Source organism: Furipterus horrens, unplaced genomic scaffold (genome assembly GCF_987537825.1).
Source record: "Furipterus horrens unplaced genomic scaffold, mFurHor1.1.pri manual_scaffold_2, whole genome shotgun sequence".
NCBI classification, from domain to species: Eukaryota; Metazoa; Chordata; class Mammalia; order Chiroptera; family Furipteridae; genus Furipterus; species Furipterus horrens.
Window position 1 is genome coordinate 73,418,767 of NW_028327172.1, and position 27,341 is coordinate 73,446,107.

At 40.9% G+C, this 27,341-nt stretch overlaps 1 protein-coding gene across 1 annotated transcript; it reads left to right on the forward strand.

The window, feature by feature from the left end:
- The first annotated feature begins 21,355 nt into the window (after positions 1-21,355).
- Positions 21,356-23,584, forward strand: LOC150018818 (E3 ubiquitin-protein ligase RNF14). Its single transcript, XM_090267857.1, has one exon. The coding sequence runs from the start codon at positions 21,735-21,737 to the stop codon at positions 23,157-23,159; it is 1,425 nt and encodes a 474-aa protein (XP_090123983.1). The 5' UTR covers positions 21,356-21,734; the 3' UTR covers positions 23,160-23,584.
- Positions 23,585-27,341: the final 3,757 nt, after the last annotated feature.

Sequence of the window (27,341 nt, forward strand, 5' to 3'; positions counted from 1 at the left end):
TCCAACTTAAAAAATGGCAAAGCACCTGAACAGACACTTCTCCAAAGAGGACATACAGATGGCCAAAAGACATATGAAAAAATGCTCAATGTCACTAATCATCAGAGAAATGCAAATTAAAACCACAGTGAGATACTATCTCACACTAGTCAGAATGGCTATCACCAATAAATCAACAAACAACCAGTGCTGGTGGTAATGTGGAGGAAAGGAAACCCTTCTGCACTTTTGGTGGGAATGCAGATTGGTGCAGTTACTGTGGAAAGCAGTATGGAGTTCCCTCAAAATATTTTGAAAGAAACTGCCTTATGACCCAGGTATTCACTTCTGGGAATTTTTCAGACAAAACCCGAAACACTAATTCAAAAGAATATATGGAGGACTTCTGGCCAATATGAAGGCCTAGACTGACACATTCCATCTTCCTCCACAACTAAGAAGGACTATAACTACCACAAAACCAGAAATAACCAGAAGTCCAGAAAATAAAGCTACATGGAAGTCCAACATATGAAGTTATAAACAAGTGGTGCTCATCCAGACGTGTAGGAGGGGTGAAGCTGGTGTGGAGAGGTCAAGCTGTGCTGGTGGCGGCAGGTGCAGCGACAAGTGGAGGGACAGCGGTAAACACAGACACCCATATTTAAGGGGAGGCAAGAAGCACCAAGGGAGCACTTCAGGCTGCAGATCAGATCCACCAGCTCGCAATTCCAATGCCAGGGAAGACAGACTCCGATTACCTCGAACTGTGAGGCCCAGAGGGCGTGGGGACGGAGGAGGAGGCTCCTGGTCTCTCAGTGGAGAGTGAACGGCAAGGATCCACCTTGGACCCCCACCCCCACACAAACACCACAGTGTGGTGAGAAGGGTTGCCCGGTAATGAGGAGTCCATGGGGTTCCACCCCCTATAGCATAGGAGGTGTGACAGCCCCACCCAAGAAGGAAAGGTAAACAAACCTGTCAGGGTGGCAGGAATAATAATAGAGATACCAATCATGCAGCTGACCAGAAAGCAAATACATGAATTAATGGACAAACAGATAGATAATCTTTCTGAGGCTCAATTCAGAGCTATAGTTACAAGACAGCTTACAGAAATAACAGCGGGACTATAATCAAGATGGGGAAGGAATGAAGGCTAGTCTGGCTGAAATGAGCAAAAACACATATGAAACAAGTGGTGAGGGAAGAAAAACTAGGGATCAAATAAAAAAATAAGAACATAGGGAAGGAACAAACAGTCCAACCAGTGCAGAAAGAGGAAACAAATAGTGAGAAAAATAAGGAGAAGCTCAGAAACCTCTGGGACAACTATAAGAGAATGAACATGTGAATTATAGGGTTGCCAGAAAGTGAAGAAGAAGAACTAGAAATTGAAAAATTATGTGAAAAAATAATGAAGCAGAACTTCCCTAACTTGGGGAAGGAAATAGACCTACAGGTCCAGGAAGCACAGTGAGTTAGTTCCACATAAACTGGACTCAGGGAGAAACACACCAGGACTCATTATAATCAAAATGTCAAAAATTAAGGATAAAGAGAGAATCTTAAAGCAGCAAGAGGGAAGACTATCAGCTGATTTCTCAAAGAAGACTCTGCAGGCAAGAAGGGACTGGCAAGAAATATTCAAAGGAATGAAAAGCAAAAACCTACAGCCACGATTACTCTATCCAGCGAAGCTGTCATTTAAAATAGAAGGGCAGAGAAAGTGCTTCCAGGACAAAGTAAAACTGAAGGAGTTCATTAGATCCAAACCACTGTTATATGAGATGTTAAAGGACTTGTTTAGGCGAAGGAGGATCAAAACTATGAACACTTAAATGAAAACTGTATCATAACAACCAACAACAAAAGCTAGGGAATCAAAACAAAGGCAAACTAATTAGGCAACAAGAGTGGAAAAAGAACTATAGGTATGGGGAACATATTGGGGGGAGGTCAGCAGGGAGGGGGAAGGGGGTCAGGGAGGGAGATGATGCAGAAATTAAGAAGCATAGTAGGAGGGAGTGGAGTAGACAGAAAGATGTTGAAAAAAACTATATGCACAACCAGTGGGCATGGACTAAGTGGGGGGGACAACTGGAGGGAGGGGGGTCACTGGGTGGAGGGGAGAAGAGGTAAAAGAAATTGGGACAACTGTAACAGCATAATCAATAAAACATATTAGAACTGCTGGCCAAGACGGAGAAGTAAACAGACACCCTATGTCTTCCTCCACAACTAAGAAGGAATACAACTACCTCAAAACTAAAAAAAATAGAAGTTCCAGAAAATCAAACCGCATTGAAGAACAGTAAACAAAGATATAAAGAAGAAATACTCATCCAGATAGGTAAGAGGGGTGGAGCCAGAGCAGAAAGAACATGGTGTGGTGGTGGCAGCAGCGGTGGCAGTGGCAGGCCGGCAGAAAGTGCAGTCACACATTTTTAAAAGTCAGGAGGAACACCTGGGGAGCGTTCCCAGCTCCTCTCTGGACCTTGAAGCTCACGGTCCTAGCACCAGGGAAAATCAAGCCTCATTGCTTCTGACTGTGCAGACCAGTGGAAGTTGGGGCAGAGGAAGAAACTATTGGTCTCTCAGCATAGTCCGCAGTCCTAGAACACCTACAGACCCACCCACTCTGTGAACCACAGCTAGGGCAACCACTAGAGGGGCGCCAGTCCAGTGTGGAAGTGGGAGAGGTGCCTGGAAAAGAGGCGAGTGATGGACAGGCGGCATTGTTCCCTCTCAGACCCCTCCCCCACATACAGCGCCACAACGTGGTGAAACAGGTCCCTAAGGCTCCACCCCTTACAACATAATGGGAGTGACAGCTCTACCTGGGACGTGGAGGAAAACAAACATAGGAGCCTGTCAGAATGAGGAGACAGAGAAGTATGGCCCAAAAGGGGAAAGGATCGAAGTTTCTGTGGGAGAACTAAGCGACAAGGAGATAGCCAACCTAACAGATGAAAAGATAAAAAACCTAACAGATGCAGAATTCAAAACACTGGTGATAAAGATGCTCACAGGCTTGACAGATATGCTTGAGTATGGCAGATGCATAAGAGAAGAAGTAAAGGCTATGCTAAGTGAAACGAAGGAAAATCCACACAAAACCAATGGTGAAGAAAAGGAAACCGGGGTTCAAATCAATGATTTGGAACATAAAGAAGGAAAAAACAGTCAACCAGTGCAGAATGAGGAATTGAGAATTGAAAAAAATGAGGACAACTTCCCAAATTTTGCGAAGGAGATGGACATAGAGGTCTGGGAAGCACGGAGGGTCCCACGTGAGCTGGACCCAGAGGGGACCACACCAGGATGCATCATGATTGAGACGCCAAAGGAGAAAGATAAAAAGAGAGTCCTGGAGGCAGCAAGAGAAAGGTGGAGAGTTGCCTACAGGGGCGTGCCTATAGGACTACCAGCTGATTTCTCAGAGGACACTTTGCAGGCAGAAAAGGACTGGCAAGCAGTATTCAATGTGTTAAAAGGCAACCTGCAACCAGGATTTCTATATCCAGCAAAGCCATCATTTGGAATGGAAGGGCAGATGAAGTGCTTCCCAGACAAGGTGAAGATAAAGGAGTTCATTATCACCAAGCCATTATTATATGAAATGTCAAAGGGACTTACTTAAGAAAAAGAAGATCAAAACTATGAACATTAAAATGACAACAAACTCACAACTATCAACAACTGAATCTAAAAAATAGAAACAAAATCCAACTAAGCAAACCAGAATAGGAACAGAATCATAGGTATGGGGATCATTTGGAGGGGTATGAGCTGGGAGGGGGGTGGGTGAGAAAGGGGGAAATGGTGCAGGGACTAAGAAGCATAATCGGTTGGTACAAAATAGACAGGGGAAGTTAAGAATAATATAGGGAAAGGTGAAGCCAACGAACTTACATACATGACCCATGGACATGAACTAAGCGGGGTGGGACTGCTGGAGCGAAGGGGCATACTGGATGGATGGGAGCAAGGGAGGAAAAAATTGGAACTAATGTAACAACATAATCAATAAAATATACTTTAATAAACAAAAGAGTGGTGAAAGTCAACATCGCTTCCTTGTACCTAATCTTAAGGAAAACACTTTTAGTGTTTCCCCATTGCGTAAGATGCTGGTTGTAGATTTTTCAAATATGGCCTTTATTATGTTGAGGTATGATTCCTTAATTCCCACTTTGCTGGGAGTTTTCATCATAAATGGATGCTGGATTTTATCAAATGCTTTTTCTGCATTTATTAATATGATCATGTACTTTTTATCCTTCATCTTGTTCATGTGATGTATCACATTTATTGATTTGCTAATATTGTACCAACTCTGCATCCCCAGAATAAATGCCACTTTACCATGGAAAATAAAATAAAACATATAAAAAAATACCTTTAAAAAGAATATATGTGTCCCTATGTTCAACGCAGCATTGTTTACAATAGACAAAATTTTGTTGTATTCTTTTAGTTTAAAAAAAAAATGCTTTGAACCAATCTATCCTAATTCTGAGACAAACAGATTAACACCCACAGCTTTGACTGCAGAACAACTGCTCATGATAAACTGAAACCCAAGAAGCATGTGACTTTCATTACACTCAGTTCTGGTTGCCTTTGATTCCCAACTATGTGTTCTCTCACACAAACATCTAAGTAATCCCCATGCAATTAATTTTATCTCCTAAATATTTACCCAAACTACTAACCAACTTTGCTTTTATTAAAGCTGTTATTTACCATCCCTTCCTGAGCTAATAACAACTACTTCCTAACAGGCCCTTTAACCCAGTCTACCTCTATTCAATAGCATGTCAACCAAATGACCTTTCTCAAGTTCAAATATTATGTAACTTTCCTGCTTAAACTCCTGAATGGCTCCCTATTGCCTACAGAATAACACCCAACTCACTGTGAAGCTCACAAGGTCCTCCAAAACCTGACTATGCCCAACTCTGCATCCTTATCTCTTACAAAAGCTGACATCATATCACATCCTAAGTTGCTGAACACATCCTGCACTTCCCATGTCATGCCTTCGTTCATACTGTCTTTTTGTCTGGAGCATCTTCCCTGCGGTTCTCTGTCTTTATTATCTCCTTTCACCCTTTAAGACTCAATCAGGCTTCCCCTCATTCCTAAATCCTATCGTCACCAGCACACCAGGAGTCCCTTCTCATACTCCTCAAATCTAGAGCATTCCTTCTCCCCTGCAGTTAACGCAGAGTGTAATGATCGCAAATTACCTAGAAGTCTACTTCTAGTACTTAAGGGCAGCAGTTATAACTCCATCTTCTTTGTGTGCCCATGGCCCAAACAAAAGTGCCTGCGTAAGTTTTGCTTGAGTAAGTCGTCGGCAGCCGTCCGTCTCGAGAGACGATGGTGTAGCTTCTTCAGAGTCTATCTGCACCGCCAAGAATGGCTGTGCAGTCCGACTCGGGAGTGACATGGTATCTGTCTCCTCCCGTGTTGAATCGACATCTTGCGATGACGCTGAAGCTACAGAGCCTGGGCAGGGTGATATGGAGGGTCTGCTGTTGCCCATGCAGCAGACCCCCCCTCTCTTCGCAGCTGAAGGGTCCAAGGGAAAGACGGAGTCAATACAGCTTGGTTTCAGGTGCGCCGCAGGAGTTGCCAGTGTTGACTACAACGTCAAACCGCCTTAGGGACTCAGGCTCCGGATTTTCTGTTGGGGTTTACTCCCTTAGCCTTTCCCCTGAAGAGGTATGCCGCAAGGCAGCGGAGGTTTTTTTTTTTTGGAGTCAGAGTTTTCCTTCTCTGGGTGTTGTATGTATGTTGTAGAAAAGTGTTTATACAAATAAATAAGAGGAAAAAACTAAAGTTTTCCATAATCACACAACTCAAAATCAGTGCACACATAAGATAAAGGTAGAGTTACAATTGTTGCAGGAACTCAGATCTCTGGGTAGGGGCATTTTCCCATGCCCCTCCATCCAGATGTCCTGTGATTCAGGAGATGAGCTGGTCTTGTCTCCGCCTGTGGCTTTAGGCTGTTCAGGCCACTGGGTCATGGAATCCTGAGAACAAAGAGGTCTGTTAAGTACTCCATCTGCCTCCTTGTAGATAAAGTCTTAAATTGGAGACGACCTTGAGGATTAGTGGGTCTGCTTTGTATCCCTGATAGGTGCTAGCTAAGCCATAAGTTACCTTGGGTGTATTTTACACATTAATGACACATTGTAAAAATTCTTTCACTTATAAAAATTCTTTTATTGTTGGCTGTAAAGCTCACCCCCCCGTTCTATTTTTAGTAACTTTTGAAATCCTAATAAAAGGACGGTGAGGCTTCTCCCTCTTTGCTGACTGCCAGAGTGTGTTGCGCCCCGCTCCCCCATCGTTCTTTTCATTCTGCTTGCTGAAATTATATCTGCGTCTCTGATCATAATCAACACTTCATGCAATACTTAGGAAACTTGCTTTTTCAAACTTAGTAATAGGTTGTGAATGGCTGCCCATGTTGTTAAATGTTTTTTTATAATGTTAATTTTAGTGGTTAAATAATATTAAATTATACCGATGTATCATAATTTATTTAACCAATTACAAATTGATGGACATTTAGATTATTTCTAATATTTCCTATTAATAGTACTTCTATGATGAACATCCTTATAAATTTTGACAATATATAATAATTGCTTTAAAAGAACTTACTACACAAAGAATTACTAAGTCAAAAGATATGAATATGTTGAAGCTAATTATATGTAATTTATATGTAAATTGCCCTGTAGAAAGGTTTTGTTAATTTATACTCCCACCAGCTAGTGATAAAAGTGCTCATATCCCAATTCCCTGCCGAAGGTTTTTGAAGCAGTGTAATTGAAAATATTTTTACAAAGCTCCTATTTAGAAACCAGTTGATTCATCCAGTTGGATTTCATTCTACAATTATAGAGAACCTTTCCTGTGCTCAGCAGCATAGAAAGAACCAACACATTTAATTAGTGTAATAATGTTCTAATCAATTTGGCCAAAATAGTCACACTGGCTGATTCAGAAGCACCATTAAAATTATTTTTAAAGTGTGTTACGGTGTCCATTTTGAACTTTATCTTTATCATATTAAATCCAAAATTTCTCCCTATAAATTCCATATATTAATTCTTCAATTTCCTGGGAAAGAATCTATTCTCTCTTCAAATATGGTACCTGTTTTACAGACAAATTGCCCCAATACATTTCACATATCCTTATATAACACTATTTCCAAGATCTTATTTCAGCCTCATGGAATGCCTACAATTATTTTCCCTTCTCTTTTCTACATCCTACTGAACTGCCACATCAAGGTACCTCCTTCAAGGTCCAGCACTACTGTTACCTTCCTTGATCTGTCCATCACCCATTCTATAGCCTGTTTGGAATTAATTACTTTTCTTTCTATATTCCCATAGAGTTTTGTACATATCTTTAGTATAAACCATCATTATTTAATGTTTTAATTATTTGTTTTCATGACTGTCTCCATGGCTCACCTGTGATCTATTTGATGATAAAGATTATGTTCAAAACACCTAACACAGTATCTGTTAGACATAGTAGGTACTAAAAAAATACATACCTACATTAAATGGAACAGTGGAAGTTCACAATCTAATAAGATAAAAGAGACATTTTTATAAATAATTATACTATAAGATAGAACTTACAGGAGATAGTAAATATCAGAGGATGATTATAATCAGGTTCTGTGGAAATACAAAGATAATGCAGGAAGGTGAAGGCCTTGAAAATGAAGCTGAAGTAGCTGGCTTCTCACCATAGCCAATCTGGACACATTTTGAACAAAGTACAAAAGAACTCAGAAATAAGTGCAAAGAAAAAGTCCATGAACAAACTAGTAAGGAGTATAAACCAGGATCAATAAGAATAGAATGAAAAGGACAGATGAGACGACACTTAGAGGTGAAAGGAACAAGGAAGCTGGTGACTCTCGAACCAGTAGGAAATGATTAACAGCTAGGACCAACTGTAATTGAATCAGGAATCAGGGGGTTGGTCCCTGAGTCAACAGTAAAACAAAGAAAGAATATAAGTATACAGGTAAGGAAATGACATTCTACAGCTCGTCCTGGATGTCTCTGAGATCAAAGGGAGGAAGATATTCATCACCAAACACAGGGAAATGGGAAATGTAGCTAGACAACCCAGGAGACAAGTTAGGTAATTTCCAAGGGAGAGCTAGAGACAGAGCTATCACCCCCAGAAAATTGCACTTAATTGTAAACTTCAGAGTATTCGGTTAATGAAGAAATGAGGGAGGGACTACTTAGGTTAGGAAAAAAACAGTTTGCTTTTTCTGCTTCAGTGTGCCTGCCTCTGGCTGTGCAACCCATTTCTGCAGAATCGTGAATAAATGCCTCGTTTTGCTGCTGAAGTTGTGTGTCCTGGTGTTTTATTGTGAGTGTTTCTCACAGAGGGAAGAAGCCTTACATTTGGTCATGAATAAAATGACAAGAAAAGAAACTAAGGACAGGCAAGAAAAAAGGAAGGAGAGAAATTCCTCTAAGGTGTCTACCCTGGGTATTTAGGATACTATTGCTACCCAAGATTGCAAACTTATAACTCTTGGGAAGATGAAGCTTACAGGATGGATTTATGGCTCATACACTGAGTTAGCTTTTCTATTTGGCAGCCTTCAGAGTTGCTGTGTTATCTTCAGTGCACTACTACTGTCTCTTGTTTGAGACTCAGGGAATCTCACTCATTTACTTTTGCTGCCTGGTCCCTGTAGGCATTTGAGTTTGTGATTCCTAGTAACAATAACTGAAATTAAAAAGTCAATACTAAAATGAACTTATTTAGGACAAATTCGGGTAACTCAGTAGATTCCAAACATTTTTCAGCATCACAATCCTTTAGAAAAATGAAATCTTATGGACGTCTCACATATAAAACAGAAAAACAAGTTAGTTGAATTGGAGGACCAGGGCACTCATTCTCACAACCAACAGCCCCAGCCCCAATTAGCATCTAAGGTATTGTCATAAACCTTGGGGATCTAGAAACCATGATTTGAAAACACTTCAGACAAATGATAGAGATTTAGATATATTGCTTTTGATCCACAAGAGAAAATGTTCAACAAACAACTGAATAGAGAGAACAGGAGACTGGGAGAGAGTTAAGGTCTGGATAAATATTAAGGAGCCATCAGTAAAAAGGTGATATTTGAAGCCATGGTAATGGATGAAATGAGAGAGAAAATAAGTGAGCAGGAAAATGAAAGAGCACAGATACAAATCAGACTTTTGAGAATGCCTACATTTCTAAGGTAGGCAAAGAAGGGAAACACAGCCTAGCAGACAGATGAATACTCTGAGAAGTATCATGGGAATCTGAGTAGTAAGTCAAGGAAGCAGTTGCAAAAAGAGAAAAGTGCATCAGAGTGTCAGATACACCAGCAAGGAAGATGGCATTGAGGGAAAGTCATCTGTTAGACACTGTGAGACCACTAAGAATGTGGTCCTCCAAGCAGCAACTTCACAATTATGGTAGAGGCAAAAGGTAGAGTGTAAATGGGATAAGGAATGGACAGGCAGAGTGTCTACTCTCTTGTGAACTTTGGAGTTCAAAGAAAAGGCATAGTGTGATAACATGAGAAACTAGTCAGGAATATGGAAAGGTTACTAAGAAATTGTTAGGCGAAAGTCAAAAACATTTTTATGACAAGTGAATGCTTATATTCCTTTAGTCCAACCCAGCAAAGACATGAAAACATACCCTAAATATTCATCAGTGGTTATTATATGGGTAGTTAGGATGAAGGAACTAGTAAGATCTCTTCGAGCCTTAAATGTCTGTGTTTATATGTATCAGGTAAAACCGTACAGCAACTTTAATCTCTGTTCAGCAGAGATCATACATCAATGATGAAAGCAAGTGAACCACCTGCAGACTCAAAAACATTTTGCCAGGATGTACCAATACCTGCTATGATAATTTAGTTCTGAAGTCACAGCTGGGTAGCTCAGTTGGTTAGAGCATTGTCCTGATATGCCAAGGTTGTGGGTTGAACTCTGGTCAGGGCACATACAAGAATCAACCAATAAATGCATAGATAATTTAGTTCTGCTCAAAGTAGTGAGGTCATGGTCCTGGTTTCAACCCCTGTGTAACAATATCCATTTCTTTATTTGAGCTGTTAGTACACCACATCCAGGGCCAATGATCTTAGTAATGTTCATTGCTGAACATAAAAGAAATCAGGAGAGAAAGAAAAAGTGTCTGAACAAATCAGCCCACTGTGGAAAATACTTCAGAGTAATGCTGTAATGATGATGGGTAAGAGGAGACATTTTTCCTTATGAAGCATAATAGTTCTTATTGAAGCCAAGCCCATAATGAGAGAAATTGGAATATATCATGTGGATTTCATAATCTTGGCATTATAATCATATAGAATATAACAACAACATTTTGATGATGGAAATGATAACCCCTATCATTTATAGATCCCTCTATTTTTCTTCGGGCTCTGTACATACTTTGTCTCATTTAAAACATATAAAAATCAATTAAAGTAGACGTTTTGAAACAGAAGTCCACAGGGGTGAAGTGACTGCCCAAGGTAACTTGGTTAATAAGGGACAGGGCAGTTACAAATCAAATCTCTCTTATTTCTACATCAGTCCCCCCCCCCCCACCAGGCTACACTGCCTGGCATTAGTGTTAGAACCCTTCACTTCCCATGTGCAGATTGACTGAAGCAGCCCCACATCACTCTTTGAAGGCCTTCCACCAAGAAACCAAATATTATTTGGCAGCTTTCTGCTTCCAGAGCACTGCCTGCATCACTAGACCAGACACATTTCATGAGTCCCAGAAAGGTAGACCATGTCACTGAAATAAAGATACAAAACAATTACAGTCTTGGAGCAGAACCAGACAAGAAAGCAAATATGGAAGGAATCCCTGACACCCTGGGAGGTACTGGATCAGCTGGCTGATCTTACCCAAACGGTGATATTTAAAAGCCAAGACTGTTTTTATAAGAATTAGCTGTGTATGAGGATTTTTTCAATGCGAGAAATTGGTCTGTCTCCTGATAGCAAACAATTTTTCCCTAAAAGAGCCAAGGTGTTACTAAACAGAAATGGGATTCTACTACTGCCTGTCGCTCTGGAAGTAGAGGTTTGGTGAAAAATGAAAGAGGTTGTTTATTATAAAGCTACACAATTTTGGGGAAATGGCAGGATTTTGCCTCAGAGCCCACCCCTCCACAACACCCAGAGATAATACCCACCCGCCCACCCCCGCCAGACCACTCCGAGGCCGCGCCCATAGTTCCTTCTTCCAGTTAAAAATATCGTCCTTTAGAAAACTGCAGGTGGCCGCTGAGTCATCCTCCAAGCTGGCCACCTCTTTCCCCATCACTGTGGGGCCTCAGGCTCCTTTCTGGAGTCTGTGCACATGCGGCCCTTACCCCACCCGGGCCGCTGCCTTTTCTTTCGCCCACTGCGTCCCCCGCCGGTGTGTGCATGCGCCCAGCCGATCAGGACCACCCAGTATCAGTCAAGCGTGCCACCAACGATGCTTGTGCTGGATGGGGGAGGACCTGCCACTTGGCCACACAGCTTCCAGTGGCAGCCAGTCCCTCAGCACTCTGCACCCCGCCACCCCCACGACAGAGTGAGCAAGGGGAAGAAGCCACATGCTCCTCCCTACCCTCCGTTTAAATCTCCCTGCCCAAACTTCCATGCGCGCCGGAAGCATCTAGCTTCCCCAGCCAGCCCCGTCCTTTGTCCTTTTTCCGGGCTACACTGGCAGGTCTGCACCTCCCCTTGCCGACATGATACAGGAGGAGTAAGAGGTCTTCTCCCTCTGACAATCACCGTTGCCATCCTGGGGCAGGCAGATTCCGCACATGGCCCAGTGTTAGGGAAATCTGCCGAGAGCTGCGCTGGAAGCGTGGCTTCACCCCCGCCCCCAGCATTTACTGCGACCCCTCCCGACCCCTCCCTCACTCGGCCCCTCCTCTGCCCCATGACCTGGCCAGGTCTGATACAGATCTATCAATGGGAAGGAGGGAAGGTAGGGGCTCCATTGGCCCCCGTGCCAGCAAGTGTCAGGCAAGCTGGGGATGACATTCAGTCACCACAGTCCGTGGAACAGATGATTAAAGTCAGCACGGGTAGGTGGATACGATTCCACTCCTGCTGCCAAGACTTACTAATGGGTTTCTTCCATGCTGGGGGGGTGTGAATCCCAAGTTATTATCATTTTAATTTGAAAATCTGCACAAATCACACAGGTATATTTGGCTCCTCCTGCCAAAATGGGTCCCACATAACACAATAGGTACTTAAGGGAAAACAAAAATACCACATTCTTCTTATAGCTTCAGGGCATTAAAGATTATCTGGTCTTTCTCTGTGTGCCTTAAAAGGAGAGAGCATGGCTTGCTGGTCCTCACTGTGTAGCAAAGATGAGAGCACCCTGGTTGAAATTGCATGCCATGATGTGTGAGCTGCTTGTCTTAATTCAGATCAGGAACGGACACAGTTCTCTGAGTCACAGAAAAGATTCTGGGCTCCCTAGGTATCCAGCCAGGTACAGGCGGTGGAGAGAGATGGAGCAGGTGAAAACAAAATAAGTCAGTGGTGCCATAATGGCTGTGACTACATTTCCTCATCAGTAAAGCATACCAATGATACCTGCCAGGGCCAACATTCCATGAGTCAATAAACAGCCCACAGAAAGACTATGTCCTTTAGATATACCACTGTCTCTTCAGAATAACCAGAAACTTTTACTACTTAACTAGAAAGAGGAGCCCTACTAACCTTTTCTATTGTTGCAATAGGCTAGATAATCTTTAATGTCAAAAATAAATAAATATCCATAAATCCATATTAATATAAGTAAATGATTGAATAAATAAATAAATTAGGAGAACAGACAAGGCTGTGTATAAAAATTCCAAATTATTTATGTAGATATGATGCCTTCAAAAAAATGAACCATAAGTTTTCACTCTTTAAATAAGGGTTGTGCTGTGACTTCCTTCCAAAGAGCACAGTATGCAAGGGTAGAAAAAAGAACAACATTACAGAGAAAAAAGCCTGACATAAACTACCTCGGCCAGGTGATCAAAGTCAATATCAACAGTAATAACATATTGACAGCACATATCCTTGATATGTGATACAAATGACACTACTTTTGTGGTCTTCCTCCCGAGCACCCATAACAGACTAGTCATGAGAAAGGCATTAATCAAATTCCAATGGAAGAACACCCTACGATGTAGCTGACCAGTACTCTTCAAAACTGTTACAGCCAAGAGGAGCCTACGAGACATGACAACTGAAGGTAATATGGCATCTTGGGTGGAATCCTGGGATAGAAAAAAAGAGGCAAAACTAAGGAAATCTAAATATAATACAGATATTAGTAATAGTGCATCCATATCTATTCATTATTCATAACAAATGTGCTACGTTTACATCATATTAGTAATGGCGAAAACTGGGTGAGAGGTATATGGAAATATTTTGTACCATGTTGCAACTTTTCTGTATACCTAAAACTGTTCTAAAAAGTAAAGTTTATTTTTAAAATAAAGCCCTGGCTGGTTTGGCTCAGTGGATTGAGCGTCGGCCTGCGAGCTAAGTGTCGCTGGTTCGATCTTCCAGTCAGGGCACATCAGAAAAGGAAAACTCTGACTCCAAAAAACCTCCGCTGCCTTGCGGCATACCTCTTCAGGGGAAAGGCTAAGGGAGTAAACCCCGACAGAAAATCCGGAGCCGGAGTCCCTAAGGCGGTTTGACGTTGTAGTCAACACCGGCAACTCCTGCGGCGCACCTGAAGCCAAGCTGTATTGACTCCGTCTTTCCCTTGGATCCTTCAGCTGCGAAGAGAGGGGGGGTCTGCTGCATGGGCAACAGCAGACCCTCCATATCACCCTGCCCAGGCTCTGTAGCTTCAGCTTCACTGGAGAGGACACTCCAGCGTCATCGCAAGATGTCGATTCAACACGGGAGGAGACAGATACCGTGTCACTCCCGAGTCGGACTGCACAGCCATTCTCGGCGGTGCAGATAGACTCTTAAGAAGCTACATCATCGTCTCTCGAGACGGACGGCTGCCGACGACGATTTTTAAAATAAATTAATAAATGAATAAAAAACAAAAATGCCACTTTCATTTTTATTTTTATTGAATTTATTGGGGTGACATTGATTAATAAAATTATACAGGTTTTGGGTGTACAATTCCACAACACATCATCTGTAAACTGTATTGTGTGTTCACTACCCCAAGTCAAGTCTCCTTCCATCACCACTTACCCCCCTATACTTTCTTCTACCTCCCTGCACCACCCCTTCCCTCTGGCAATCACCATACTGTTGTCTGTGTCCATGAATCTTTCTGGTTTTTTCTTTGCTTAATCCCTTCACCCTGCTCACCCAGCCCCAAATACCCTCTTAAATAAGCCAGTCAAAGAAAGTACCATATGATTTCATTATTATGTGGAATCTAATGAAAAAAATAAACTAACAAACAAAATAGAAACAGATTGACAGCTGTCAGAGGGAAGGGTGCCACTCTGGGGGGTCACTTTCTTTCATAGAAGAGAAGAGCAGAGTTGTAATAGTAGAACAAATCAGTTATGTGTCCCCTTACTAGTTCTGTGTCAAGCAGATTATCTCCCATATCTGGACCCTTGGGATCAGACAGTATTGAATTTGCATTCTAGCTCTACATCCTACAGACTCCACAACCATAAGCCTTAGATTCCGAGGCCCATTACCTGAGGATAATATTGCCTACCTTATATAATTAATGTGAGGCTTAAATGAGACTGTGTTTGGAAGCATTTAGATAAATAGCAGTATAAAAGTGTGAGGTATTAGTCACTGGTGGAAGCTAGACCTTAATAGGAATTAAGCCTGTAATCACATCTGAATGGACAAAATATGCCAGGTTTTGTCAGCAAGATGACTTGTTCTCAAAGTCAAGTATCAGAAAAGACAGAGACTCTAAGGGCTAAACCTCCAGTTTATAGACCGGGCTTGAGAGAGTAGGACTCCTCTTGTTTCCTTCAAGCACCAGGTCTAATCATCTCCTCTCCTTGGACAGACTAGGAGCTAAGGAGATGAAGCAAAGCTCTTGTCTAGATGTGTAGATGGAGAGAAAGGGGCCAGCAGCACTGCATTGGAAAATTTATAAAGAAATTACCGTTTTCTTTATTTCAGCTGCTTCACAGAACACATTCTGTCAATAGATGTTGAAATCTTTCCTTTCAGAAGAACGATTGGTGCACTTTTCCCTTTAGGACCTCTCACCTCATGGTTAAAAACAGCTTTGAAGGAAAACATTTTCCAGAGCATGTAGAGTTGAAACTTTGGCAGCAAGTTCCCTCATAACTCCAGAACTCAAGTTGAAGAGCATACTCCAAGCAGAAGTTGGTCTCTGCCCTCTCTTCCATCAGGCCAGACTTCCAGGAGCAGTAAAAGCACTAAACCAGTGCTGCCTAGAGTCCCCACTGACAAAGATGCAAGATTCAGGCTGATGCCCACCACTCTCTGAACCATTTGAGGGTTACATAATTCTCTGTAAAATTTATTTCCATCCTTTTCAGCATTGGAATACACAGCCTTAGCAATCTTTGTCCAAGATCACATCGGGGCCATGAAAAGACCTCAGCAATTATGATTCCTCCAATACCAATAATGACAGAGGACAGCTTTGGAGTCAGGGAAGTTGGGGTTAGAATCCAGCTCTGCTATTTATTAGCTGGGTACACCATAAGGCAACTTGCTTAACTTCTCCGAGCCTTAGTTTTCTTTTCTCTGGAAGGGCAACATGTTCTTTACAAGACTCAAATTAGACAACACCTGGTACACACCCAACATTCAATAAATAATATGTTTATCATAAAAAGGGCTTCAAATGAAAGAGAGATGATCCCAGAAGTCTTTGGGAATTTGCCTAATGCAGAAGGCAAAACATGGTACAGAAGTGGAGCTTAGTGTAATTTGAAGTTAGTTGGTTGAGAAAAAATTACCTTTCAGCTAGATTATGAATTATTCCACTTGGCTCACTAGATTTGTTCCAAGTTTAGTTACTATGGTTTTAATTTGCAAAATGAGATGTGAGCTGTTTCTGAGAACTAATAGAGCAGCACAAGGGTAGTCTGATAAACCCTTAGCACTCCCTAGCACCCTCTGCTATCCCCCACCCTCCACCTCCCACTGCCAACAGCAACCACAATCTCTCTACCTTCCCTGGAGCCTCTTGCACAGCTTCTTGACTCTAGAAGAAGAATTTCTAGATATATTAAATTACATATTGAATTACAGATCTAGAAATATATAATAAACATATATATTGTCACAAAAGGGGCCCATAGGCCCAGTGAAGATCACATCTGTTTCTGCCACAAGTGACACATGTTCCACCCAGCCAGGCTCTTCAAAGTAGAGCCAGTTCTCTGTACTCTTTCCATCCCTCTGGCTAGTTCAGGATATGAATGAAGCTAGAAGAATTCAGACTGATTGGTAACAATTTCAATCCCTTGAGGCTTACTTGTTCTTTTAAAAAATAATTTTTGTTCTGCTAACCAGCTGCTTCTGTTCATAAAAGGCCAGGGAAACATTAGCACCATATGTCTTCTGGTTATCTGGGTGTCTAATTAAAAATGTATTTAATGAGTCATCAAATCCTGATAAAAGGCTAGAAATGGAATTAGCCTTACCAAGAACTGAACTTCTGGTCTCCTGAAGACAAATCGAGGTTTCGGTTCCTGCCCGTGAGTAAAGCCATAGCTGTGTAACCACAGGTCCCCCCTACTTTCTCCCTCTTCAGTTTGCTGCTGGTGCCAGGATGGAAATTTGCACCTAGTATGTTCAATTTAAGGGAACTATGTGTATAAGGGAAGAGTTGTCCTCAGTTATACTATTATATAAGTACAGAGGTTTGATATACATTTTAAGTTAGAGTTCCTCTGTTAAGTTCTAGAGATATGTTTGCTTCTGATGATTGATATGTGTTTATAGAACTGGCTATATGCATATATTGAGAATGGTTTAACATGTAATCAATGATATTTTTGCTGTATGGACTTGGATGCCTTGCCTTCAACTTATAAATTGAAAATGATTATTCTTATTTACCCCTTCCTGTAGATGACCAAGACTCTAAAACTAACTGGCTATTTTGCAGATAGGAAAAACTACCTAGCTCGATTTAAAATCAATAGTTAACAGTCTCAAGAGCTTACTTGAGAAAAATATGCTTGATACTCTCCCAGCACTTTGCCCATGTCTTTGACAACTCATAGAGTTGTAGTTTCTCCCCAACATTGTGACTCTTTAAGGGAAGAGACTGTTCCTCTATATGTGTCCTCGGCACCGAGCACAATGTGTGGCACATGGGGAAGGTAGCATGGAATGGGGAAGAACCCAAAACAGGATCTAGGTTAGTTAGTTACTGTCATTGTCAAGATAAGTGATAAAGAACTGCCCTACAGAGAGCAGAGGCTGCCACGAGAATGAAAAAGCAGGAGGCCTTGTCAATTAGCTCTCTCTGCACAAACATAGCACCCTGTTCTTTTTGGCCTGAAATCTCCACCATGTGTCACTCTCTGGGCTGGGCGGCAGAGCTAGAAACAGGATCTCTAGAAGCCCACTGCTAAAGCATGCTGTCTAGGGATATCTAGTCCTTTAGCATCTTTCATTCTGCATTTTGCAAAGGACCAGCTGCAGGCCCTTCTCTGCATGCAGGCAACACTGAGCAATCTAAGCCCTGAGTACATCCTTGTCCCAACACATTACCTTAATGCAATAGCAATATGAGGCCAACCCGCTTCCACCAGGTCCCAATATCACAGACAATCTCACCTCTTCTCTTTCTAATTCTCACCGGCTGTCAGCCTGCCATTTCCACTGTGGGGTTTTATAAATTCAGCTCTCAGCACAGACACACAGATAACGGAAAGGGAGAGCACGCAGCAGAGATCTGGCCTCAGTTAAATGCCTTTCCCGTGCTTCTGGAAATGTGACATCTCATCTGATGTGTGTTAATTCTAGCTTCACACAGTCCCCTGATACAAGGAGCGTGTCCCTGCTTCTCAGCCAACCTATCACCTCTGAATTGCTGACAGTCAAGCTTCCTCCTGCTTGACTAGTCCCAGCTTAGTGCAACCATGAAAATGATATACTATCTGGAAATCTATGTCCTTCCTTTAGCAGCTGTGCTTTCTAATAGCAATAGCAGCGATCATGGGTTTGGTTGGTTTGATTGCTTTTATTTTAAAATAATTTGCAGTAGAGTATGCAAAATATTTTAAATGGCATACGACCCACTTAAGCAATTTATCTAGCCTAGAGAATAAGGCAATTGCAGGTTAGCTAGAAAGAAGTTCGGGTGTGCTTAGCTGAAAATTCCTCTTAATTAAAAGATGGCAAGGAGGAGGAAACCAAGAGTGACATTCACAGTTTTTGACTCAGCTGTCCTAAACTAACAATGATATTTATTAAGGGTTTTAATATCCCACACTCAGAATGTTGTGAAAAGTTGCAAAAATTGTTTTCCTGAAACCAAAATTCTTAAGGGAGATTTGAATTCATCACACTATAGCTGAGAATTCTTCTTTTTATTCTCTACTTTCCATTTCTATTTTTGTAATATGCTTCTAAAAACTGGAAAATACCATTTATTTCCTTACCAGTTTTAGCCTGTTCCTTTTAGAAGGCTATGAATTCTTCATTCCTGGAAGGTCCTTGTGGAGTAAAAGCAATGATGGGGCTGTTACCTCAGGGTCTCTGAAGTTACGAGGCCAGTGGATACCTGTGATGGTTTGTGTGTGCCCCTTGGAAAACAGGGATATTTTCATTGTTGGTTCCTTCTATTAAGGGGGAGAGAATGCTTGGGAAAATAGCAGTTTCTCTTTGACTGGATAGATTTTAGATATTCAGAAACAGTTCTATCTATATAGACAACACAGCAGCAATTCCACTTTTAACATCGAGGGAAAAGGAGTTTTGCTCTTCAAAAATTAGAGACAACTGAGGATGAACGGTAACTGAGGAGAAAAACTAAAGGGATTCTCATCTGCATGACTTAAACTGACAGGGAAATAGATTCCAAAAACAATCAAATGGCAGTTTTCCCTATAAGAGGCTTGTCCAGGGCATCACATCTTCCTCTTTCCAAACTCATGGCTCTTCTTTTTTCCAATCAATTCTCCTTTCCTCCTGCAACCCCTGCGTTTAAGATACTGGAAGACCACACAGAAGGCAAAGAATGAGCTATCTGCTGAGGCAAAAAATAATAATCTTTAAAATGGAAAAACACTAAATCTGTAGCTTTTGAAGGCTATTGGGACAGGATCAAGAGTAAATCCCTGAAGGAGATAAATGTGACTTTTAGAAGATCACCTGCCCACCTTTTCCTAATCCTTGTCTCACACCCTCTCCTTCCTTCACCAGGAGCGGAGGAGGTGCTACTAGTGAAAAGGGCCACAGAGACGTTGAAGCTGTGTATCAACCTCCCTGAGTTAGATTCTTTCCCAACTACTTCTGGGTTGTCGTGTCCACCTTGGAAGCTTTTTTCCAGCATCCCAAGTGCCTCCACCCCTACTCCCACCCTCTACTGTCCACTTCCCAACTGGCACAGCCTATAACTGCAGGCCACAGGCCCAAAGCAAAGCAAGGCTTGGTTTCCTTTCCTGGGATCTGCTCTCCTTTGAGAGACTGACTCATTAAGCTTCCAATGGATAACTCTCAATCTTGTTAAGAAAAACCCCACTGACTGGGTCCCCCAAAACCACAACTTGACTTGGGGGCTTTTCTTGTTCTAGGAGTTAACTTTCAATAGTTAATTCTTCCAGAAATCTAAGCTACTAAAAGCTGGCTCCATAGAAGAATGGCAGCAAGAGGGTCTAGGGTGGGCTTTGACCCTCCAAGTCAGCATGAGGTGCCAAATTAGAGCTCTGCCTCATGTTCTAAGGAGAAATCATTAAATCTAGTGTACCAGAAGCATGCCAGCACACGTGCACACACCCCCCACCCCAAACTACACCTTCATAAGAATCAGAATCAGTTTGATAAAAAGAATATCTCCATAACCATAATCTCCATGCATCTGGGTGTTCATGCTCATGCAGGTCATGACTGACAGTCACCTGCTTTATTCAACCTCTAACCTCCAGATCATGTCCCAGGACTTCCTTACATGAGGCCATAATGCCCCTTCAAAATGTCCATTATTGGAAAACTGTACTTAAAACAATCAAAATTAGCTCAATCAAATTGGAAAGGGTTAAAGTTTCAATAATACACAGAATGAGACTATGAGGAAACAAGTACTTAATCACACAAAATTGGAAGCAACTTAAAGTTCTACCAATAGAGCACTGATTAAAATATACTATAGTATATCCTTACAATGGAATAATGTGCAGCAATTTAAAAGACAGGCATCAATATACATAAACTAATAGGGAAGATCTCTAAGGTATATTGTAAAACAAAAAGACAATATATAAATACTATAATGTCATTTATATAAAAACAGTAGCTCAGTTGATTAGAGCATAGACCCAATACATCAAGATTGTGGGTTTGATCCCCTGTCAGGCCACATACAAGTTTCAACCAATGAATGCATAAGTTGAGTAACAAATCAATGTCTTTCTCTCTCTCACAAATATTTTTTTTAATGATAAAACAATTTAAGTTTTAGGTTTCTTTTTGACATATCTAGGGTACAAACTACATAGCTTTCTGAAATAGAGAAACCTAAGACATCTGTGTAACCCTTGCTCCCTCTTCCCCCTCCCAACTGATAACCCTCCAAAAGATCCCCATACTTAGAATTCTGTTTCTATTCTGATTGTTTGCTTAGTTTGTTTTTATTTTTGCTGTTGATAGTTGTGGGTTTGTTGTCATTTTTAATGTTCATAGTTTTGATCTTCTTTTTCTTAATAAGTCCCTTTAACATTTCATATAATAATGGCTTGATGATTATGAACTCCTTTAGCTTTACCTTGTCTGGGAAGCATTTCATCTGCCCTTCCATTCTAAATGATAGCTTTGCTGGATAGAGTAGTCTTGGTTGTAGGTCCTTGCTTTTCATCACTTTGAATACTTCTTCCCAGCCCCTCCTTGCCTGCAAAGTTACTTTTGAGAAATCAGCTGATACTCTTATTGGAACTCCTTTGTGGGTAACTCTCTGCTTTTCTCTTGCTGCTTTTAAGATTCTCTCTTTATCTTTAACCTTTGGCATTTTAATTATGATGTATCTTTGTGTCTAGTTCCATTTGCTGGCCCTTTGCAGCTAAATACCACTGGTAACAATTCTACCCTTTTTTTCTTTTAACAAAATTCTGGAGATAGGGAAGGGCTGCCGGGCCGGGACTGCTGTGTGGGTTTCAGCCCCCAAAACACCGGACGGGGCACCCTCAGCCCGGCCCGGCTAGGACCCTCCCGGGTGCTCAGAAAAGGAAGGGGAGGGTCCACGCTCTGCTTCTTCGGGACTCCAGAGGGCCGCACAGCGCCTTCTGTGTCCAAGCGCTCGAGCAGATGGCTGGATTTCTGTAGTATATCTAGTATGAGTTCCACATCTTGGCCTCTTATCCAACGTTAGCAGTCTCATCTCTACCTTCTGGAGAATAAATGGAATATTTGCATGAAATCCAGACTCTGAACTAAAACAGACTGCAGTGTCCGTATTCTTTTCTTCTGGTTGTTATTAACAGCTCCACAGAAAATTAAATGTCGTCAGAAGACCGAGAAGCTCAGGAGGATGAATTGCTGGCCCTGGCGAGTATTTATGATGGAGATGAATTTAGGAAAGCAGAGTCTGTCCAAGGTGGAGAAACCAGGATCTATTTGGACTTGCCACCAAATTTCAAGATATTTGTGAGCGGCAATTCAAATGAGTGTCTCCAGAATAGTGGCTTTGAATACACCATTTGCTTTCTGCCTCCACTTGTGCTGAACTTTGAACTGCCACCAGATTATCCATCCTCCTCCCCACCTTCATTCACACTTAGTGGCAAATGGCTGTCACCAACTCAGCTGTCTGCTCTCTGCAAGCACTTAGACAACCTGTGGGAAGAACATTGTGGCAGTGTGGTCCTGTTTGCCTGGATGCAGTTTCTTAAGGAAGAGACCCTAGGTTACCTGAATATTGTCTCTCCTTTTGAGCTCAAGATTGGTTCTCAGAAAAATGTGCAGAGAAGGATAGCTCAAGCCTCTTCCAGCACAGAACTAGATCTTGGAGGAGCTGCTAGCTCTGACGTAGACCAAGAGGAAGTTGTGGATGAGAGAGCTGTGCAGGATGTGGAATCATTGTCAAGTCTGATCCAGGAAATCCTGGACTTTGATCAAGCTCAGCAGATAAAATGCTTTAATAGTAAATTGTTCCTGTGCAATATCTGTTTCTGTGAGAAGCTGGGCAGTGAATGCATGTACTTCTTAGAGTGCAGACATGTATACTGCAAAGCCTGTCTGAAGAACTACTTTGAAATCCAGATCAGAGATGGCCAAGTTCAGCGCCTCAACTGCCCAGAACCCAAGTGTACTTCGGTGGCCACTCCTGGTCAGGTCAAAGAGCTAGTGGCCCCAGAGTTATTTGCCCGCTATGATCGGCTTCTTCTCCAGTCCACCTTGGACCTGATGGCAGATGTGGTGTACTGCCCCCGCCCGTGCTGCCAGTTGCCTGTGATGCAGGAGCCTGGCTGCACCATGGGTATCTGTTCCAGCTGCAATTTTGCCTTCTGCACCTTGTGCAGATTGACCTACCATGGCGTCTCTCCATGTAAGCTCACTGCAGAGAAATTAATAGACTTACAGAATGAGTACCTACGAGCAGATGAAGCCACTAAAAGGTTTATGGAACAGAGGTATGGTAAGAGGGTGATTCAGAAGGCACTGGAAGAAATGGAAACTAAGGAGTGGCTAGAAAAGAACTCCAAGAGCTGCCCATGTTGTGGGACTCCCATAGAGAAATTAGATGGATGTAACAAGATGACATGTACTGGCTGTATGCAGTATTTCTGCTGGATTTGCATGGGTTCTCTCTCTAGAGCAAACCCTTATAAACATTTTACTGATCCTGCTTCCCCATGTTTTAATCGGTTGTTCTATGCTGTGGATGTTAATGGAGATATTTTGGAAGATGAGATTGAAGACTAGTTAATTTCTGCTGCTCAAGATGTGGAAGTGAAATGGCTTGCCCTGATCTTTTGTTTAGCATACAAAGTAACTTTGCAGGATATTTAGGGTTACCATCCATTCACTCTTCCAATGCTGAAGATAAGGAAGAATGAGGTTTATATTTTCATGTGGTACTACTGACTAAGGCACGTTCATACATTTTTCAGTGTAACATAATTGAGAAAATTATAAGCCAAAGGTTCATGAAATGAAAACTAGAGAATATTAAATACTATGTTCCCAAAGCTCTGAATAGTTAAAATTTTAAATATTTATTTTTTTCCCCGAGCTTTAGGTAAGGAGAGTGGTCCAGAGTTCAACTTATAGACCTTATATCTGAGAAGCATCCCTTGAAGGTGTTCTGTGGGAGTGCCCTCAGTACTACGCCTTACAATCGGGGTGGACAGAAAGAAGCCTTATTAAAATTGTACCAAGAACCTGATCTCACTTACTCCATGTTACATTCCGCCCAACCTAAATTTCTGCTAACTTCTCTTTAGGGAGAGCCCTTTTACTGTAACTGATTGGATGACCCAGTGTCATTTTGGTGTACTGCTTTTCACAATAGAAATTTATAATTTTTAAAATATTTTTTAATACCACAGACACTGTGGGTCACCTGATATTGGTCAGCAGTATATAGCCCACTGGTTTTTAGTGAAGTCTATTACGTAATGACACTGGCTCAGAAGAATTTCAGCCCTGTTCAGCTTTCCTGGGCAGTAGAGCCTAGATTCAAAACAACTTGTCTTTGCTGCCTTTCATTCTCCATTCTCTCCCTTTACCCTCGCCCAGCCTTCTGTTGGTAAGGACAACTTCAGTGTTAACGCCAGCAGCTCATAGTTTTATTTCCTCTTCTGGAGTAGGAGAAAGCCTAATATATTCCCAAGCTGAACAAGCTGAGCTTTCTTTAATTATCATCTTTTTGAACTGCATACCACTGTAGTTCAGTCCTAACTTTTAAAATTCTTTTTAAAGGTCTCCTCTAATGAGCTTTGGGGATTTGTTTTCCCACCCTTTTTTGCTACAGCACTGTTGGGGAGGATGATTTTGGCTTGCCTAGATTCCTATTTCTGGGTTTTGTTGGCTTTTTGAAAAATTGTCTTTCCTTTTGGTTTGGTGAGTGGTTTGGTAGCAAAATAAGATTTTTTTGAAAAAGGACAGAATTCAGCTGCTGCTGAGAAAATGTTCTTTTTTCCTACTGTGTCATTGAAAATTGGGGTATCTCTTTTAACCATTTTATGTGTGTGTATCCAAAGAATCAGCAATGACTGTTTCTGATTGTCAATGAGGATGCTTAATCTTAAAAATAAAAATAATTTAAAAATGTCAAAAAAAAAAAAATTCTGAAATATGATTTTATTACTTTGTCAGTTAAAATGATTAAAAGAAATAAATTGATTGTGTTCTTTGGAAAACTTTGAAGTTTTATCCATAACATGAGGATAATAGGATAATAATTGTATCTACATCAAACTATTATTGTGAGGACTAAGTATGACAAGATATGTAATATACGTAAATAAAAATAAATAAAATAAACTAATAAAATTATTGATAAGAAATGCTAACTATAACCATTATTGTTATTATCACAAAAATTACAAAATTATTTTTCTACATAATTAAGTGAATTGAAAAGAAAAAAAGAAAAACAAAGGTTTGAGGGTTTTTTTTTTTTAATTATATTTTTTTAACATTGAGGTTGTGTTCTTTTATTTCTTTCTCTCATTCACAAAATACCAAACATGATATTCAAGCCAGACAAAAGCTGCCTTTCCTCTATAACCAACAAATAATGGTAACTTTATACCTGGCTCCCTAGACTGCAAATTCTTAGAGAGCAGAGATTACACCAGATTATTTCTCCTTTTAACTAAGTCCAGGACCAAATATAAGGGCAACTCACTGAGCTAGTTGCTGCCTATACAGTCACATCACTGGAAGAAATTCATCTGTCGCTTGGGATATGTTTTCAGCTCTTATGAGTCAGTGGAACATTGCAATTTGTGGAATTGTTGCTAATTAAATATTCATTTAATTTTGATTGAGCACTTTCTATGAGTCAGACAATATAATAATTGCCAGAGAGACAACCACAAGACATAACCGCTATCTTTAGGGACTTCACACTCAAAGAGAGGGGAAAAACTGTAAAAAGAAAAAAAATCACAATTCAGAGACAAGTGCTTCAGATACTGTGAATAAAATTTGGGATCCCCCTAGCTGAATTAATGGGATCATTAAAGAGCACATCAGAGTTAGCCATGGAATAGGGTCCCCCCCAGCACACCACAGAGCTGTTGATTTCTGGGGCCTGATGTAAGACTGCCTGGGTTTGCATCCCACCTCTGAAGTCATTAGCTGAGTGAACTCTGGCAAATCATCTGACCCCTGAGAGCTTTATTTGTAAAATGAGAACTACAGTAATTTCTAATTAATGGAGTTGTGTGGACCAAATTGGTTAAGTAAAGCTTTTAATAGGCCCTAGTACTCATCAAGCCTTAGTTCAATATAACTTTTATTGTAATTATTAGTATTGGTTTTATTTCATCCCAGTGCTCTTGCTTGAAGTTTCTAGTCAAGTAATAATTCTTACTGTACATGCTGCATCTCAGGCAGCCAATGCTACGGGCATCCAATGAAGGCTCTAATCAGAGCTCATGAGAATTCACTTAAGCTTTACCTGAAAAATGGGCTGGCTAATGAGCAGCATAAGGCTGTAAAAGGAAGGAGCTTATTTCTTCAAAATGCTTCTAGATGATTTGAGACAAAATATCCTGCTGATATTTTTAACATGAGTGTTTGTGGAGAGGATGTTTGTTTCAAATGACATTAAACCTAAAGTTTTGTGTATAGCTTTTTTTTAATTATGAAAAATTCATATAACCCAGGAAGTATAAACAGTCATCAACTTATAAAAATCATAGTCAGTTATAATCCCACCATCCAGAACAAAAGTACTGTTGCATTTGATGTAAATGCTTCCAGACTTTCTTCTATACATGCATTTTCTTGTAAAAATATATCTACCCTTCTGCTCATCTTACTAACTCCACACATACCTCCACTCAAACATCTTCTAGGAAGGAGTAGTTTGTTATCTGATTGGCCAGAGTTCGGCATGGCCGCTGTGCTGTATTTATCCAGTGAATCAAATTATTATTCCTTAAAGACCCTAAGCTATCCAGTTCGCTGGACTCACTTCTATGACTCTGTGATTTAAAAAAAAAAAAAAAAAAAAAAAAAAACAACCTACAACAGTTGTGTATTTTTGCATGTGTGTGTGTGTGTAAAACATCTGCTCTCCATCTATAACTAAAAAGATAAGTTAAGCCAGGACAGGCTCTGCAGACCTAGCCATTTTGATTTGGGAGGCCTCACTTAAAGATCTCTGGATTTAAGTATGTTCTCCTATCAAATTTTTACAGACAGCGCCCAAGGTGAACTAAGATGCTTATCCATCTCCTATTGTCCCTTGAGTATCCCTTGCTTGTGACTTCCCATTCGGACTTTACAGAATATAAAATCATTTATTTATTGATGGCATTCAATGACTCCTAATTTATCACACTGAGTTTTATATTTTTCCCTGATATTATTAAGGTTTTACAGACGAGGGCTTTATTTCACGTTATATTTTCCTTTAAGATATTGTCTAGCCTCAAATCTCTTAAAATAATTGCACCAAGGAGGGCCAATTAATGTACAGTACAATCCTCAGAATTAGACCACTGAAAAATTGAGGTGTTTGAGTCATCTTCTTTATTATTCCTACCAGCTTTAGTTTAAAATCATTGAAATGTATTGTTATTGGAAAGAAAAAATTCAAACATTCATTTTATTCTTTTTCTTTTCATATAATCATTGAAATGAAAGACTTTTAAAATTTGTTCTCCTTCCCTGGCTGCTGTGGCTCAGTGAATTGAGTGCCAGCCTGCAAAACAAAGGTCGTGGGTTGCATTCCCAGTCAGGGCAGATGCCTGGGTTGTGGGCCAGGTCCCCAGTTGGGGGCACACTAGAGGCAATCACACCTTTATGGTTCCCTTTTTACCTTCCTTCCTCTCTCTTTAAAATAAATAAATAAAATCTAAAAAACAAAACAAAAACAAAAACTTGCTCTCTTTTGAAAATGTTTGCATTGGTGATTCACTGCCTTCA

Excerpts from the sequence above, each read along its gene's own strand:
- LOC150018818 (XM_090267857.1), top strand. The coding sequence starts at position 21,735 with ATGTCGTCAGAAGACCGAGAAGCTCAGGAGGATGAATTGCTGGCCCTG.